The 17,884-nt window shown below is 41.5% G+C and overlaps 2 protein-coding genes across 3 annotated transcripts; one reads left to right on the forward strand and one right to left on the reverse strand.

The window, feature by feature from the left end:
* Window positions 1-167: 167 nt before the first annotated feature.
* sars2 (seryl-tRNA synthetase 2, mitochondrial) lies at window positions 168-9,316 on the reverse strand. Its single transcript, XM_067594080.1, has 16 exons — window positions 8,918-9,316; window positions 6,614-6,709; window positions 6,317-6,346; window positions 6,054-6,194; window positions 5,901-5,955; window positions 5,717-5,780; window positions 5,325-5,430; window positions 5,184-5,231; window positions 4,349-4,457; window positions 3,489-3,534; window positions 3,309-3,396; window positions 2,931-3,043; window positions 2,714-2,807; window positions 1,953-2,045; window positions 1,791-1,856; window positions 168-681 (listed from the first exon to the last, which is right to left on the reverse strand). The coding sequence occupies exons 1-16, from the start codon at window positions 9,296-9,298 to the stop codon at window positions 541-543; spliced, it is 1,671 nt and encodes a 556-aa protein (XP_067450181.1). The 5' UTR covers window positions 9,299-9,316; the 3' UTR covers window positions 168-540.
* si:dkey-260j18.2 (uncharacterized protein LOC325231 homolog) lies at window positions 8,602-17,859 on the forward strand. Of its 2 annotated transcripts, XM_067594079.1 has the most exons (6): window positions 8,602-8,721; window positions 9,724-10,126; window positions 10,570-10,723; window positions 10,908-10,986; window positions 11,579-11,806; window positions 11,984-17,859. In XM_067594079.1, the coding sequence occupies exons 3-6, from the start codon at window positions 10,570-10,572 to the stop codon at window positions 13,491-13,493; spliced, it is 1,971 nt and encodes a 656-aa protein (XP_067450180.1). In that variant the 5' UTR covers window positions 8,602-8,721; window positions 9,724-10,126; the 3' UTR covers window positions 13,494-17,859. The 2 variants fall into 2 exon arrangements, with proteins under 2 accessions (XP_067450180.1, XP_067450179.1); XM_067594078.1 differs by lacking the exon at window positions 8,602-8,721 and having other exon boundaries at window positions 9,391-10,126.
* The last annotated feature ends 25 nt before the right edge of the window (window positions 17,860-17,884 follow it).

The following is a 17,884-nucleotide window of genomic DNA, read 5'->3' on the forward strand; positions in this document are numbered from 1 at the left end:
GGAACCATTAAATATTCTGCTATAATTCACCTGCAGGCCTCCCTCAAGGTCACAGTGTCATTCAGTGTGTTGGAGAGTTTGCGTGCCAGACTTTCTGCACGCAACACTCTGCATAAGACATGAGAAATAAATGTGAAGTAGAAAGCAACACAAAGACAGACATTAAACACTTTTAACTTATTTTAATTGGTTATCCACTATTATGGTTCTCCTCGTTATCTGGAAAACACATATTCAGGCTTACATTCACACTTATTGCATTTCACAAAAGATGAGACATAAATATATTTACATCGACAGTTAACAACTGGGTTGAGCTCGGATCCAGTGCCTCAAAACAGAGATGCACTCAATTCACTCTCAACTCAAAAAGTCATTCATTTATTTAAAGCATAATGGAGATTTACAGCTTTTAAAAAGACGTACAACATGTATGAAGAACTTCTTGCATTAGTTAAATATCTACTTTCTTTCTGGCTTGAATGTGTTGAGGTGTTTGTGGCCGATGGCTGGCGTCAGAGCGCTACACTTGTAATTGTGTCATCTGGTTTTGGGAGCGGGTCTGGGTGGCCGGGTGTGCTGGTTTGGTCCGATGTATTTCAGTGGAGTACACTTTGGCTTCTCAATCACTTCGAGACCAAAATAAGGCTGCAGGGCTCGGGGGACGCGCACTGATCCTTCCTGCAGAGATGAAGAGAAAAGAAGAAACAACAATCAAATTTGTATTATTGATATCATTCTGATGTCAAAAACATTGAAAATGTCTTAAATAAATCTAAATAAAATGGAATTGTTTTGGTTTTCTCCAGGCAGATTGATATATGTCCATAAGGAGAAATTTAATAATTATAGTTTTGGAAATAAAAGACATACTAATGCAACATATATTTTTATTTCTGTGGTTCTAATGAAATACTTTATAATTTGTATAACTGACCACAGTCACAAGAGGGAGCCACTTCAAGACCAAACATTACACACAGGAGCATGCAAAGTAATCCAGATGTATTATTGTGGAAGATGAACAAAGCAATACTTTGTTGGAAGAGACAAAAAGAAAGTATGAAACCCCACATTTACTGTTCAGAAGAAGATTCACATTTTTCACATTTTCATTCAAAGGGTGTCTTTGAAAGAAATAAAAAAGTTCTGTGTTTTAGTCGTTAACATGTTTTTTAAACTGTCTGCAGATTAATATTTTTTTCTCCGCCAGGTGTAAGTTTGAGATTATGTTTGGTCGTGTGTTTTTGTGTGTCCATGTGTGTATCTGGCAGCTAATCTCACATACTACTGGACCCATCAGCCTAATATTTTTTGTGCACATTTATGACTGTATGCTCAAGGACCTCTTATGGTTGCAGTGATTCACGATTGTTGAAAAACCTATTTTATAACACGTTTCATACCACCGCTGACTGCTTACTCCTCACTCCTCGTAACCAGCTGGTACGAGGAGTGAGGAGCAAGTGATCAACAACTGCAGCAAAAGGCGTTTCTCTGCAATCAGCTTGGGTAAAAACAAGTCTGTTGCAGGCCACATTTTGGCCTTTGTCGTGGTTCAAAAACTGACATCCATAGAAATGTTTGGTCTCATCTTGAACTGCAGCATCTGCAGATTCATTCCATACCTAATATGTTATGATCCACTAAAGTTAAACATGATGTGAGATGAATAAATCCCCATCTGAGATTTTGATGTATTTTCTAGGACCTTTCCATGACTGGAGATCTGAATTAAAGAATTCTAGGTTTTTGGGAACCCTCATGCGTGATTTACGTTGGTGTCTTACTTTTGTCTGGTGAGTCTCCAGGATAGCGATAATCGTTCGAGGGATGGCACACGCTGTAGCGTTCACCTAAAGAAAAAAAAACACACACACACACATCACATATATTGCAGTAAGCTAAAGCAGCAGGAATGTGCACCAGAGCTGTCTTGTCTGCAGTCTTACTGTGTGGGCGTACTGCAGGCTGCCATCCTCTCTCTCATACAGGATGTTGAGGCGTCTGCTCTGGTAGTCTGTACAGTTGGACCCACTGGAAATCTGATGTATAGAGAGACGAACTGCGGTCAGAATCAACAGCAAAACACAACTGGCCCCGTGAAGACTGATGAGTACAGCAACAGGAATAGTTCAGTTAGAAAAAAAGAGTTTTTATATTTTTACTTGATTACACAGGAAGGACGCCCTGCAAATCCATCTCCATTACAATGTGGAAGGTGTTAAAAAATGAAAGAGATAGAACCGATGGACCTCCCAAAAAATTTCAATTTTTTCACCTGTTTGTGCAGCATTTTGTAATCAAATAGTGTCCAAACGTTCAACATTTACATCTTTTTTACATAATATTGCACATAAAAATTGGACTTTTGAACCAAACAGGGCAACTGTTTGGTTTGGTTACAACTCATTTAGGTTATTATACATGTGCTGTATGGAACATTTAAATAAACATTTCTGTCTTCTTGTTGCAAATGTTGATTTCAACTTTAGAGTTTTGGAGGAAGGATGAGACAACACTATGAGGGCTTGCTCGTACGTTTGGACATCCAACAGTTTTGACTGACAAAGGAAGTGTGTCACTAATGAGACTAAAGGCAGGTTGAGGTTGAGTTATTTGGCATATATCTGACATATAAAATGGAAATAAGATAAGTAATTAAGCAGGTGAGCAGGTTAAGACCAGATAACAGTGATATGATGGGGCTGACCTCTCCATAGCTGTTTCTCCCAGGCATCCAGGCTTCAATGTCATACTTCCTGTACGCCGGAGGACCCAATTCCTGAGTTGGCATGTCCAGCACTCTAAAGAAAAATACACACAAATGCAGCAATCCATAACTGGTGCATTTATTCTAAATATTATTTAAAAATTAATATGTGTGTATGAAAGAATATGGCCAGATTGTGATGTGTGTCTGCACTGACCTGTAGTGTAGCTCCAGTGCAGAAAACATTTCTTTTTGCAAAGAGACAAACTCCTCCAGCAGCTGAGAGCTTTCTTCTCCTGTCTCATCTGCTGTCACTCCAAACATCTCTACCTGGACATTTATACACATACAGTTATTCAAAGCTCATTAGGATATTTATTGAGTTGGTACTTGCTTATAAACTTTCCAGAATGAAAATGAAAATTGAAAATTTCCACTTGGTAGCAGTTAATTAAGAGCTGGTAGCACATATCTGCAAATCTGAAAGCCCTGTATGTGTCATTTATATCTAAAAATCTAATCTACTTGAGAAAGTGGACAGAGTGTGATTGATATTTGCATCCAGGAGAATACTGCTGTGTCTCTAACTTTAGACCTTGTTGAAGTGATGAACTCTGTAGAGGCCCCAGGTCTCTCTGCCGGTGTCTGTCTCTGCTCTGTAGCAGGTGCTGCTGCACACCGTCCTGCAGCGGGAAAACGACAGATCACGTCAGATGTAATTACTCCAATTTAACACTCAATCTGTAGCAAACCAGGAGTGAAGGGTGCTGCTAACCTGACAGGCAGGTCCTTCCAGTTTACTGCATGATCCATGAAATAACCTGGAGAAAAGAGACGTTACATAATTATTTACTGCACATGTAAAATACATTCTTCCAGATCTCATCTCCGAGTAACATTCAAAGCTGTTGTGAAACATCTAATCAAAACATGATTGTTTAAACATCTCATTAAACTGGTTCTTAATACTAATCAAACATCACCTAATCATATCTAATAACTGGTCTCACTTAAAGCACCTGTTCTACCTCCTACATGTTGCCTACAAGTTGCATTTTGCATTGTAAAATGATTGAAATGACTGAAAGTAAAGAAACGTTTGATGTGAATTCAGGATGGTTGGATTCAAGATTTATGATAAATTATACAAATTTAGAATTCAGGTTTGCCAACAACAATCCTGACCCAAAATTAATATATAACAATTCTGAAGGTGTCAAGTATGAAAGTTCATTACAGAATTACAGAACAGTAATCCAGCTGATCAGTAAAATCTGGGAGGTTTGTGGTGAATCTGATCGCAACTGTGGGCTTAAAAAAGCATCAGAACCAATTAATAACACAGATGAAGATTGACAACATGTACTTGTCAGCTACTACACGCTCTACAGCTGCAGCTGTATAAAATACACAGTACAGTATGTAGTGTCTGTTAGTTCAGTATTCATTCTTGTGTCATTTATCAGGATGCACTGTGATTAACATCTCTGAACCTATTCAATGAAACATGAAAGCCATTAAGATCAGCACCTGTTCTGTACAGTCACTGGTACTGACAAACAACCCTACTGATCATTTAGTGCTACAAAGAAATGGAGACATGTTGCAACAATGTGGTGAAGAATTAAGTTTCACCTGCTACTCCCACCTCTCCGGTCCCTGCCAGGTTGAGGTCTGGGAAACGAGCCGGGTCCAGTGAATAGACCTGAGAGCGATGGGCGTTGGGTTGCATACCACAACCCTCCTGGAGGTGGAAGAGAAATAGAATGACAATGAAGGGAGGAGAGGTGAAGGACAGCGGAACATTGTGCGGTTCAAAGATGCTTTGGAAAAGTTCTGGGAAATTTGTTTTCCTGCCAAGAGCTAGATAAGACAATTTATACCACTGTCACGTCTGTACAGTAAATATGAAGCTACAGTCAGAACCCGGCTAACTAAACTCCCAACCAAGATATAGTCCAGCACATAATCCCCCTAAAATGGTGAATTGTCTGTTTTAAACTAAACAAATGACACATAACTTGTTAATTAGTGAGTTTTAGAGATGCTGTTTGGTGGATTTTGCTAACTTTGGGTAGAGCCAAGTTAGTTGTTTCCCCTTGTTTAAAGTCTTTGAGCTAAGCTAAGTTAGCTATCTGCAGCTTTATATTTACCGTACAGACATTATAGTGATATCAATCTTCTCACCTAACCATGAAAGTGAATGAGCGCATTTCCCAAAAGGTTGAACCTTTCCTTTAACCTATTAACTCTTGAATGTTTTGCACCATAACTACAGAATATCAACAGAAATCTCAATAGTACTTTGTGAATGTTACAAAATACTTTGATATTTAATTTATGAGCAATGAAATCAGTTTTTTGATATAAGGTTCTGTATCTTCCATTAAATCACGTTCTGTTATCATGACAACCACTAATGCAAAGTCAGATATGCAAATGGAACAGAGTCACTGTGGAATAAACTCACAAACACTGCCCCCTTCAGGATGTCAGGTACAACCATGGGAATGAAGCCCTGCAAGAGTCAAAAGGAAAACACAGACTTAGTTCTCCAACAAAATTATACCACACATTCATTTTATTTACAGCCAATATTTCACAGGCTTACCCGACGCTGCAGTGTGTCGAGGGCGAAGTTTTGGAGTGCAATCTGAAGTCTGGCCCCTGCTCCCCTCAGATAGTAGGACCTGTGGCCTGAGACATGAGCTAGATGCCTGTGGGAGAGGACAGAGGAATAAAATATAATGATACCCATTCATATCAATGAGGGCAGGCTAAATATTGGACAATATATTGAATATTATGGTATTACCATATTCATAAAACTGCATAAAAATTTTTCTAAGGTCTTCATATTTTTGCTCTCAACCTGCATTGGAATAAACTGAAATACTAACATCTTCTCGTCTTCTGTTTTCATATGAGCACAATGTTCAAGGAATAGTGCACAGACAGTTCAGAAAGTGGAATGTCAAGTGGAAAAACCAGAGTCATCCTCACCTCTGCCTGATGAGACCCAACTCCTCCCCCAGTTCTACATGGCCTCTGGGCTTGAAGTCAAACTCTAGAGCAAAGACAGAACACATTTTCAGATCATTGTTAAACTCATGAGGATAAAGCATGTCTATTCAAAGTCAATTCCTCCAGAGTTCAGATCAATAACGGTATAGATCACATCAGTCACCTGGTTTCTGTCCAACCAGCTCCACCACCCTCGCCTGGCTCTCATCTCCAACTGGCTGAAAAGGAGAAAAGGGGAAATTTTAGGAAGTTTTAAATGTAGTAAATGTCTCCCCAGATACTCCAGAAAAAAGTCTGTGTGTGTGTTTATACTCACCACATCAGGGTGTGTGGTGTTGGGAAGTCGGAGCGCTCGTCCGTAGTGTTCCTGATCCAGCTCAGTCTCTTTGTCGTAGAGCTGATTCAGTCTGTTGCGGATGTCTCGACCCTTCTGCAGAGCCTGCTTGTACTCTGGAAGCTGCATGATGAACAACAAGCATTCAGAACTGGGCCCAAATTAAGTTTACTAGTGCAATGCTGCCAAGATTGATGATTGAATCAACTAAGTAATAAAAGATGATGTGGCAAAGTTTAACTTACATTGGCGAGGGCTTTCTTGTCATTCTTGGTCTGTGAGGAAAACATTATGTCAAATATTTGGATCATCTTTATACTCTTACAACATATGACCCGCATGTGAGTCAAGAGTCATATAAGGTGAGTGAGTAATAGAGTGAAAAGTCTTTAGAGATATTATTTTAGTTTAGTTTTTTGCATCTATAAGTTCTGTAATACTCAAAACAATCAACATAAATAACTATAAAAGGTTTGACTAATCATATTATGGAAAACTGGTCATAGTGACCAGTGCAGTAATAACCTTTAAACTTTACTGACCACGAGCGCTTTGACTGTTTCACTGATGTGTTTCTTCTGCATCTCCAGCTCAGAGATTTCTGTCCTCACAGCCTGGAGCTGCTGCCACACACACACCTGAAATGTGCAGGGGAAAAAAACACACACACACACAATCAATATATCAGTTGAAAAGCTGGTAGAACAGTGGGTGCGAAACTGAAAAAGTAATTAAATTTAAACTCTTAACTTTCAGTGTTCTCCTTTGTGACAATGTTTGCTTGTCTTTATTTAGCTGTATGTTAACAGTTCACTATGTAAATCCTGGTACGTTTTGTTTAAATTTATTGTGTATACTGCTGCGTATAATGATAGCTTTCAACAACCAGAGTCAAATTTCTCGTGTCTGTTTCAATTTACTGGACCAATAAAGTTGAGTTTGATTCGATATAGTCTTAATCTTACAGTGTTTCTTTGAAGAAAAATTGTGCTTAGAGTAAATATTCTCGCTTAAGTTACCATTTTTTACGGCTTTATAAACATCAATTTGACAAATGTAAAATGTCTTGTGCATATTTACCATGTCTGTTAGCAGGAAATAGATTGATGTGATCTGGACACAATTTAAAGATCCCCACCAGACTTGTTTTAATACAGTATACAAAAACTCTGAATAAAAAAAATGAATAATAATTTGTATCTGATATGGTTTTTCCACAAAAAAGGTGACGTAGTTAGTAGTTAAAATTACATCTACTACATCTCCCTCATATACAGAATCTATGAATATGCAAATATCATTGTTGTTGATTGCAACAACTGATTCAAAACTCTGCTGCCTGACTGCTGACCAGGACCAGAGGAGAACACGTGACACCTGCTTTAAAGTCCTTATACTGGTGGCCTCAGTTTCTGTATTCATTTTAAAATTCTTTTACTTGTTTTTAAAGCACTTCATGGTCTTGCATGAGTCTACTTTTCTGACATGCTTGCAATGTATGAACCAGTACGACCCCTCAGGTCCTCTGGTCTTTTAGTTGTTCCAAAGTGTAGGAGTAAAACTTTTGGTGAGGCAGCTTTTAGTTTTTATGCTCTGAGCTGCTGGAACAGTCTGGCTGAGGATCTGAGAGCAGCTTGAAGTGATGATATCTTTCAACCGACCTCTTCAGCCAGGCTTTAGATATCTGTTAACTGTCAAACACTTTGAATTGCGCCAACCCGCATGAAAGGTGCTATAAAAATTAAGTTTGTTTGATTGATTAAGTATGTCCACTGAAGGCTTGAAGTTCCCCATCACACATCACATTTATGTAAGTTGCATACTGGCAATGGTGGAAGGTAACTAAGTGCATCTACACAAGTACTGTACTTATATTAAGTGCAATTCTGAGGTACTTGTACTTTACTTGAGTATTTCCATTTCATGCTACTTTATACTTCCACTGCACTATATTTAAGTGGGAAATATTGTGTTGAAAATTGAAAAAAGTGTTTTAATGAGTGTCTAATGTGGTCTGGATGGGGGGGAAAGCAGTAAAATCACCCTTTTTTCAGTTTTCCCAAATAGAATAAAGATTTCGAAAATCTGAAACTATGTTTTAATGACTCTCTGAAGTCTCCTTGTTAATCTAGCCCAGATTTGACAAGTCTAAGTATAGTGCTTTTGATCTGGAAGAAGAAAAACAAAACAAAAAAACAGTGAAATCACCCTTTTTTCTGTTTTTATATGCAAAATAAAGGTTTTGCAAATCTGTAAGTGGGTTTAAACAGCGTTAAGGCTTCTGCTACGATGTCTAACACTCTTTCATAAGTGTTAACTCATAGGCCAAGATTTTTTTCTTTTTCAGTTCAGTTCTTTTAACAATATAATAATACAAATAATCACTAACAATTTAATTTCAACAAGCACATAAGTAAATGAAGAGACAAACAAATAAAAAAACAACACAAACGTTTTAGTTAAGGTGTGCTCTAACACTGACGTCATGACCTGTGATTGATGTATAAGTGAGCTTGTGCAAATCAAGATGTTCTATTTCCGGTTCAAGCAACACCGATGATGAGTACGTACCGATGCGTACGAGTATTCCTCAATGAATTATGTGTAATTAAACCGGTTTCCCCACCTTTATGATGCCAGCGCCAACAGTGTGAGTGCTGTCAATACAGAGAAATATTATTATGTATGTTCCCCTTAACTTTACCCTTAACTTTTCCCTTAACCCCGAATAGGAAGCTAACTTCAGCGTCTTCTGTGTGTGCAGGTTGCTCTAGCATTAATGGGAGACAGTTCCATTTGATGTACGTGGGCTATAAATTATTTTAGAAAGACTTCTGAACACTCACAATGTTCCTGACATCCTCCCCCCGCAGGTCTCCCTTCCTGCTCTCCACATTAGCGATGACCGAGTCAGTGTGCTCGCACACTGCTGTCATGTCCAGCTCTGGTTTGTCACTGTAGCCTTCACGGACATGCTCGTACAAACTGCTGTGGGCTTTGTGAGAGAAGCGGTGCGGGATAACTACGCTGCTCCTCTGCCTTGAATAATGTCTAGCGACCGGCTTCAACACAGTCAGTGCAGCGCGTCCAACTCTAGCTGCCATGCTGAAGGCAGTCGCCATGTTTGTCTTGTGTCTGATGTTACATTCACGGAGCGTGGGAATAATTGAACTCTCTGTAGGGCTTATGGTCACCCTTTGTGCATGCACTTCGAAATATTTGCACATGAATCCATGTTTCGATAGTATATCACCTAAATTAAGTGATGTTATGACATTGATGGAATTCACAGTTCTTTTTTTACGGCCGTCTTCAAGGAACCAGGGAGCATTATTTATGTTTCTACACGGTCGTATCTACCTAAAATGCAGCATGAATGCGGAAATGAGTAAAATAAAGCATTACCAATCTGCTGTTTGTTTTTAGTTTAAACACATAGTAGCGGCTTAAAACGCATAATTTCAAAGAGGGTGAGCGGGGGAAGGTTTTAATTTTTCGAGTGGCAGAAAACGAGACTGCTCCAAAACAATCGTCACGAGCTAAAGGTCAGCCAATCAGATGGGCGGAAGTTTAACGTTGCGGTAATCCGGTTCAGACATGACAAGTGCGGCCGACTGAACCTGACCTCACTCCTGATTTTTCTGCCCTGCAGGCTCTGAAAACTACACTTTGCACCGTTTCCCCGCTGAGCCGGACGCGTGTGCTACATGCCACGGTGGACTGATGTGTGTTACGACCAGACGCTTTTGTGCAGGAGGAGATTTTTTCCCCTTTGTGAGCTAGTTTGGTCCGTCAGTCAGCGGGGATGTTGTGCGTGGGGGAGCTGGATGAGCAGCGAGTAGCCTGACGCGTCCTCTCACCGCAGGCCGGACGGAGTGTTTCAGCTGAGCCCGGAGGACCCAGACACTCAGATGGGAGCCAGGAAAGCCTCGGGAAGCTTGTGCTAATAAACGGGGTGCTTGGATACAGATAGCCTGCTCCAAACTGCCTCACCAATTCCTGCTGAAAGTGAGACCCGACCAGCCTTCACGGTGGAAACGAGAAGAAGAGCAAAGGTAGTGTCAGCTCCAAATGTAACATCTTACCGGTGAACTGCAACAACAGGATTTTGCTTTGTATGTGCCATTTATTATAACCAGTCTTTTATGAAGACATCCCTCTGGCAATGGATATGAAAGCATACTGTAACATACTGTAAATCTGTAGCAAATCATTTTCACTCTGCTTTAAATTAAGTTGCACAATACTCATGAGCTATGAGGAACTTCATCTCAAAAAGCAACAATTTTTCACAGAGATTGGTGTTATCTGGGTCATATCTGCACCAGGCCTCTGTCTATAACACACAGGCCTGTGTCTGTGTTGCAGATAAGGCCTTTGCATGCATTAAGGTTAAAGTGTTAAACCCGTTTGCTCACTTTGTATGCATAATGCATGTGTGTAATTCTGTGTGTGTGTGTGTGTGTGTGTGTGTGTATGTATGGGTACTGTACCTCAGATGAATGCTGTGCGGGGGGGCACAGTCACCTGGCGTCCCCAGCCGTGGCAGGATGGGGACGGGGGAGGAGGTGAGCCTCTGTCAGACAGCGACTCGGAGGAGGAGGACTTCCCCGATGACAGCACCACACCGTTGGGAGACTACATCACACATGGTGAGACAGAAAGAAAGAGGCTAAAGAGTGGGGGGATTGTCCCCTCAAGGACAGTAATTAGTCCCTTTTACTCATTTCCTGTTTTCCCCCTCCTGTCACCTGTGCTCTATACCTTCCCCTTCTGCTCTAATTTGTCCCCTCTTCCGTCCTCACTCTCTTCTGTGTTTCTCTTGTGTGTTTTAAGGATTGAAGCAGCTCCTGGATGCTCAGCAGCTGTGTGATGTTACTCTGCTTGTTGAGGGGAAAAAGTTCATGTGTCACAGGTATGCCTGCCTTATCTTACAGAGCAGTGTGGTGATGGACTCACTTTACTTACATGCACTACTGACAGGTGGGATACTACTGAGGGGAGCGTGTCAGCCAGGGCTGCAGCTAACAAATATTTTTGCACTGTTAGTTATTTAGAGATGCTTTTGTGATAATCAGTTATGTCCTCTATCAAATGTACAAATAATGACATGCCAATTGCAAGTTGGCAGAGCTGTCATGTCTCAGAAGGATGCTATGTCTTATCACCAGTCAGTTTAATATTTCAGTGTCAAGTATTTAGTATTATTACTTGATAAGTGGTTATCAGAGTTGCAAGTATGGGTGAGACTGTCAGACTTTTGAAGACAGGGAAATGTTTCTTGCAGTGAAAATTCTTCCTGTGAAAGTCACTTGTAGCTTTTGTTTGACATCAAAGAGGTGAAATGACAAGGAGGGACTGCCAGGTGCAGAGTTAAATTTTGGTTTGACAGTAAGTTACTTCTTGTGAATACATAGAGAAACTAACAGTATTGTGCAGAAATGTGAACTGACTTCCTGTCCACAGAAGCAGTTATCTTCTATAATCCTCATCCTCTCCCTCTTTAGAGTCCTCTTGGCAGCTGTGAGCCCGTACTTCCGGGCCATGTTCACCAGTCCTCTGGTGGAGTCTCGCCTCACTGAGATCCGACTGGAGGAAGTGACGCCGTCTGTCATGGAGACTGTCATTCAGTTTGTGTACACCGGTGAGGCGGGGCTCTCTCTGGACACAGCTGAGGATCTGTTTGTGGCCGCCAACCGGCTTCAGGTCATGCCCCTGCAAGACCTGTGCTCCAGGTAAATCCGCTGAGTGACAGATAATCATACAGTCTAATTTAGTTTGATATTTGGCTTCAGTTAATATACACTAGTTCCTGTCGTTTGGATCTGGTCTCCTGTCTTCTCTCCTTTTTTCTCTATATCGCTCTTCTCTTCCTCTCCCCCTGCTGTTTTCCTCCACTCTTATCTCTCCAGGTTTCTATTTGAGCACCTCTCAGTGGATAACTGCCTGGGGATGTACTCTCTGGCTCGCTCTCACCACGATCAGCTGCTGCTGCGTGCCTCCCTGAGGCTGGTAGCTCAGCACTTCCCCCGGGTGGCCCGGCAGAAAGACTTCCTCCTGCTAGACCACGGCACCTTAGGCAGCCTGCTGAGCTCCGACCGCCTTGGGGTGGACTCTGAGGCGGAGGTCTACGATGCAGCACGCCGCTGGGCAGAGCACCAGCCCCTGGATCGCTACGCTCACATGCCAGCACTTCTTCACCACCTGCGGCCAGGACTGCTGTCACAGGAAGAGAGCCGAAGACTCAGCCAGGAGTTGGGCCCCGCTGCAGCTGGTGAGGGCCTTGGGGGGCCTCTAAGACCACGGGAGGGCATGTTTGAGAAAAAAATAGTGTGTGTGGACCTGACACCTCGGGAAGATGAGAATTTAGCTGCAAGAGACTACACAGTGGACTGCTTTGATCCCCGGACAGGGAAGTGGGAGAAGTTAGCAGCGCTGGGTTCACTGGTGAGTCCTGGCTGCACGGCTGTGGGTGACAGGCTGTTTGTAGCTGGAGGGATTCTACGGACAGGCTCTGTGTCTGCAGCGGTGCATGAATATGATGCTGTATTGGACCGCTGGATAGAGCGGCCTTCGATGGTCCAGCCCCGGGCTATGCTAGGCCTCCTGGGCTGTGGAGAGTCACTCTATGCCTTGGGTGGCAGTAACCGCTCAGCCCTGCTGGACTCCAGTGAGATCCTGGATCTGGCTACACTTCAGTGGGTTCCCGGGCCGCGGTTACCGCTCCCTCTGCGCGCTTTCGCCTGTGCAGCACTGCGTGGACGACTCTACCTTCTGGGTGGAACCACACTTGAACAGAACCGGGCTGTGGTTCACTCTGTGGTTCATTCAGGGGTGCTTATTTATCACACCTTGACAGACTGCTGGACACGTGTGGCACTTGACTCTGGCGCAACCTGCCTCGCTGGAGGTGTGGCAGTGCGAGGAGGAGTCTGTGCAATCGGGGGATACATGAGGGATACCACCAAGTTCCTGGATGGAAACTACACCAATCTGGAGACTTTAGACGCCACTGGGCGCGTGCTGTTTTTCAGAGAGGGCCGGGGGTCTGGAGTAGAGAGGGAGGTGACCGGTGGAGGAGTGATGGTCACTGCGGAGCAGCGGGGGGGTGCAGGTGGTGGAAGCGACCGAGCCCCAAGCCCTGTGGTTTTTCCTGGTCTCCCGCGGCGGATTGCAGCTGGGGGGGTGGCCAGGTGGAAACGGAGGATTTATGTGTTGGGTGGGGAAAACGGCTCGCGGTTCTATGACAGTGTCTACTGTTGGAAGCCCGGCTGGCGGAGCTGGGTCCAGAGACGTGAGAAACTCCCTGGAGACACTGGAGGGGTGAGCCAGTTTGGGTGCACCACTCTAAAATTCCCCAAGAAACACATCCTGTCCAGACTGAGACTAGCCAAAGAAAACTGCAAGAAGGCCGCTGACTAGCTTGACAGGGAGACGAGTCGAGGCAGCCGTTCATGTGACACAGAGATGAGCTCCAGGCTGAGTTTGAATGAGCTCCTCCTTGACCTCAAGATATGTTGGTGTTGAGTTGAAGTCACAAGGAAAAGACCATTTTATACATTCTGAGAGCAACAATGGACTCAATGCAGACAGATCTTGTTAATTTTATTATAGTAGATCGTCAAATGTACAGGCAGAGAGCAGGTGGGGCCAGAAACAGGGTCAAAGTCAGGCAACACGCACCTGAATGTAACCTAATTTCTATATCTCAGAACAACAAAGTCCTTAAGTGAGAGAAAAGGGCCTTTTTAATTGTTTTCTCAAAGTGTAACATTATTTTCAGCTTTTTGCCAGTGTAATATTTTTTCATGGCTGTCAGGAAATCATTCCAAAGCAGCGGACTCTAGTTTAGTCACAAAGATATGCACATTCTTACAGACTGCTATGTTCCACTTTCAAACAACTTTTATTAGAGACTGAAATGCAGATATTTGTGATGTAGGATAAATGGCTTGGGTTGTGTTCTTTACTTCTGAAATGTAGTAAGTCAGTTTTTAAAAATTTAAATGCATTTTCTGTTGCAAAGAGTGTGATAATTGTGATAATTATAAGTTTCATCTGTTTTTCACGTTAGATGTTTTTGAGAGTAAGCATGTCCTTGTTTCCTGCATAATGTAGGACGTTGTTAGTGCAATTAAAGGCTATACCGATAACTTGACATGAGAGGAAACACAGCCCAGCAAACACATCATAACATCAACATATTTTTTTCACTGGGCCAAGAAATGTTTTTCTTGATGATTTTTTATTATAAAAGCAGTGCAGGGTTACATTTTCTGTTCTGTCTGTCTTTGTCATAATACTTGAAGCCCGTCATAGGAAAGACTGAGCAGCTTCTCATCCCAGGAAAAGTCAGTCCCTGTACTGATATCTCAGTTCATACTCTTATATAAATGAAGGACATCAGTCTTGTGTTTTATGTGACAACTCGTACGTTTCAGTGGCTCACTCGTGCATGTTCATCCTTCACATCAGGACAGTCTGATCTACCTGTCCCAAGATGCTCCTTGGTGATGGTGCAGGGACTAGATTGAACTATTGCAAGCCTTACCGGCCTCACTACACATACAGTCGAACCCTTCCTGTGGATCCAGAATGGCAGCTTATGTGTTTAACACGGGCCAGAAAGCATCTTTTAACCTGGTAGAAACTGTTCTTATGTTTGGTGTTTTGAATGCTCTTAAGGTGCTGTCTAGTCAAAGAAGTGGAACATAGCAGTGGAAGAAATGTGCAGATAGGGCTGGATGAAATGGAAAAAATGACATATGATAGTCAGATCACCTCCCAGTCATTCTGGGTGAAATCTTACAAAGGAACAGTGTTTTGTTAGTTTCCACAACAAAATGTATCTATTTATGGTATTTAAAAGATCCCACTGTAAAATTACAGTGATACATTCATAGGGGTGTCGTGCAGCCCAATGTGAGGATGACCTTCAGTATCTTCGTGTCTGGACTGTCGCTCTAACCAGCAACCTTACAAAACCTTCAAGCCAGTTGTCTTTACTTGATTCAGCAGCTGTGTCAATTTTTTTTGTTTCAGTTGCTCCAGCCATAGGACTTTTTTGAATGTAGTTTGCACGGAGGTTATGAATTATCTGAACACATTAGCATTGCACCTTATTTATTAAAGTGTTTTTTTTTTTTTTTTTAAAGGTTTTAGTTTTTTTGAAATGGTAACTTACTCTGACTGCAGTGCTCAGACATTATGTAGGATGGCAAGCTTAGACAGGCCTGTCAAATAGAATCTGATGTATTTAGATCTGAAAGATGCTGAGGTTGGTAAAGTAACTCAATTCCAAAATTCCAGCTTAATGAAAGGTAGAAAGCTTGCCCAGAAATGTAAGCACATTGTTTTGTTGCAAGCCGCTATGTTTTCTTTGCTCTGTTCTCTTGTTTTCCTTTTTATTTATTCAAATTGATCAAATCCAGATACTCCTGCGGGAGATACAAGCATATGAGAAATGCCACCAGCTGTGTCTGAAAATGGAAAACTTTTTACCAATGTCGTCATTACTTCATTGCCAAGATTGCAAATTATCAATCAGGGCCATAAAATATAAACTATGAACTTTTTGCCATTACTGGAATTGAAGACACTTAATGCTTCATGTCAGGAATATATACATTGCACCACTGCATGCCAGACATTAACTTTGTTCTTAAATGTGACTTCATGATTAGTGAACAAGATTCACTATCAATTTAAAATCAGATATTAAGATGTATACAGGATGTGTTTCTGTAATTGCAAAATTAGATTTTTTCACCCCCAATTCTGACTGAGAGCAACAAAGCAGATTTATTTATTTTATTTTATTTATTTATGTTTACTGAAACAGTAAATCAATGTCAGTCAGAAAACTAGCAGTTTAGACCCGTTACAAAGTATTAATTGATTTTCTCGCATAAACTAACCGTATCGCAGACCATTCATGAGCCAGGAGCACTGAAGCCAAATTCATGCATCTTCCTTAAGAAGAGTCAAGTTAATCTCAAAACTCAGCTTTCCACCGCTTCACTCTATATCATACAGGATCAACACTGTCTCTCAACCAATAAAATCAATAGTACATTTCATCATTTTCAGTCAAACCATAGTCCCAAGTAGAACTTTCCAAAGTGTTACAATGAGTTAATCTCCCTCGAGGACAGAAGTGGAACTTCCCTAACTTTCCCAGCTAACAGCAGATGTTTAACACGTTAACTGACATTTGAACTGCTTTCATTTATTTGCTCTTCAAACTGACATTTCAGCTGTTTTCATCTCTTGCTCTTATCCAAAAGCGGTGAGTCAAGAGCAACTGGACCTGTTGTAGATTCTTGGAAGTTTCACCTCTCATCCAAAGGGCTTGTCATGTGACTTTAACAGCTGTCACATGATAGATAAGAGGACTAATGAACCACATGTGACCTCAACGACCTTGAAGGTGTAAACGACCCTACAGAGGTTAAATACCTGGGACATCCCACCCGTCAGTCATAACTGAAGCTTTTTGGATGGGAAATGTCTTCAGGAAATCCAGTTGCTCTCGACTTCACGACATCTGACAACACTTCAACTGCTTTCAATGGTTACACATCAACTTACATTTCAACTACTTTCATCTTTTACTCTTCAAAATGACGCTTCCACTGCTTTCAGTGGTTACACATCAACTTTCAGCAATTCAGCTTTTTTTTAGCTTCTTTTAGTAGTTTTTTAGTATTTTGATTGCAACTTTAACTGTTGCAGTATTTCATCTGTTTCCAGTGTTTCAATGGCAAAATTTCAGCAGTGAGCACATGTACATTTTCTTTAGAAATTTTAACCATTTCTAGTGGATGCATAAAATCAGTCAGTCAGTATTTTTTTAATGTCTTCCATGATATCTTTTCATTTTCTTGTTCAGTGTACTCAGGCGGGCTTTGATATGTGAAGATGTAGTGGTGTATCGATACATAAAAACGTCACTTGTGCTTCTTTCTGCCTTTCAATCTGCCAGTGCCATTAGCAGATATAGCAGGGGTGACTCGGTGTTAGATGGGGGGGCTCTTTTTTTGCCCCCACTGGTGGCTCAGAGAAGGTCATTGGGGCAAGTCATTGATTTAAAAAGGATATGCTTATCTTTAACTCCTGGTGATAGAGTGTTACCCAGCAATAGCAGAGTTATGGATTTATGCTCCATCTCTGTAGTGGTGCTGCCCTCCTGTACAGAGAAGCCTGAAGCCCTGTTCATGAAAAGTTAGAGGGCAGCTGGGATGTTTGGGCTCGTGACATTTGATATTCAAGGATTGATACCTGCTGAGTATGATGCAATCTGTGTGGATCACCAAAATGCATTTAAAGGATGAGAAGGAAAATAGTTAGTAAGGTTCCTGAAGTTTATTTCAGTAGGAAGTTCACTAGTTGAACACACAATGAAGACAGTTTTTTGTCATTTTGGTTAAGAGGTGTGAGTTTAAGTTTGTGTTTATAGGAAATAAATATCACGCTGTCTGTGTGAAATACCACGACATGCCCTGAATTTCCCCCCTGAAATGTCAAATGAATCGAATTTCTTTTACTTTGTGTGCTTACAGCTTGTATGAAATGTGAAAAGTGACTGTGTACGCATGCACGTTTTCTATGCTGAGGCGTAAATCTGTTCAACACAAGCTCTTTGCACACATACTGTACACAGCCACATTCTGTATGTCCATTCAGAGAACTAAAGCTGCCCTCATTTGTACAATCTAATGAAATTTGTGAACTGAAAGGCAAATGGATGTTTTGATGAGATAAACGATTAAAGGACTATTTGCTTACATGTTTTTATTGGTGACTTTATTACA

The sequence above is a fragment of the Thunnus thynnus genome, chromosome 7 (assembly GCF_963924715.1).
Source record: "Thunnus thynnus chromosome 7, fThuThy2.1, whole genome shotgun sequence".
Taxonomy (NCBI): Eukaryota; Metazoa; Chordata; class Actinopteri; order Scombriformes; family Scombridae; genus Thunnus; species Thunnus thynnus.

Bases quoted from the DNA above. Each gene is read 5' to 3' on its own strand.
- sars2 (XM_067594080.1), bottom strand. From the start codon at position 9,298: ATGTGCAAATATTTCGAAGTGCATGCACAAAGGGTGACCATAAGCCCT. The intron at 3,535-4,348 runs GTGAAACTTAAT...TCTTTTCTCCAG, and splicing joins CGGAGAGGTGGGAGTAGCAG to GTTATTTCATGGATCATGCA. The intron at 2,808-2,930 runs GTCAGTGCAGAC...ATTTTTCTTTAG, and splicing joins GCACTGGAGCTACACTACAG to AGTGCTGGACATGCCAACTC.
- si:dkey-260j18.2 (XM_067594079.1), top strand. From the start codon at position 10,570: ATGAATGCTGTGCGGGGGGGCACAGTCACCTGGCGTCCCCAGCCGTGG. The intron at 10,724-10,907 runs GTGAGACAGAAA...GTGTGTTTTAAG, and splicing joins GGGAGACTACATCACACATG to GATTGAAGCAGCTCCTGGAT. The intron at 10,987-11,578 runs GTATGCCTGCCT...CTCCCTCTTTAG, and splicing joins AAAAAGTTCATGTGTCACAG to AGTCCTCTTGGCAGCTGTGA.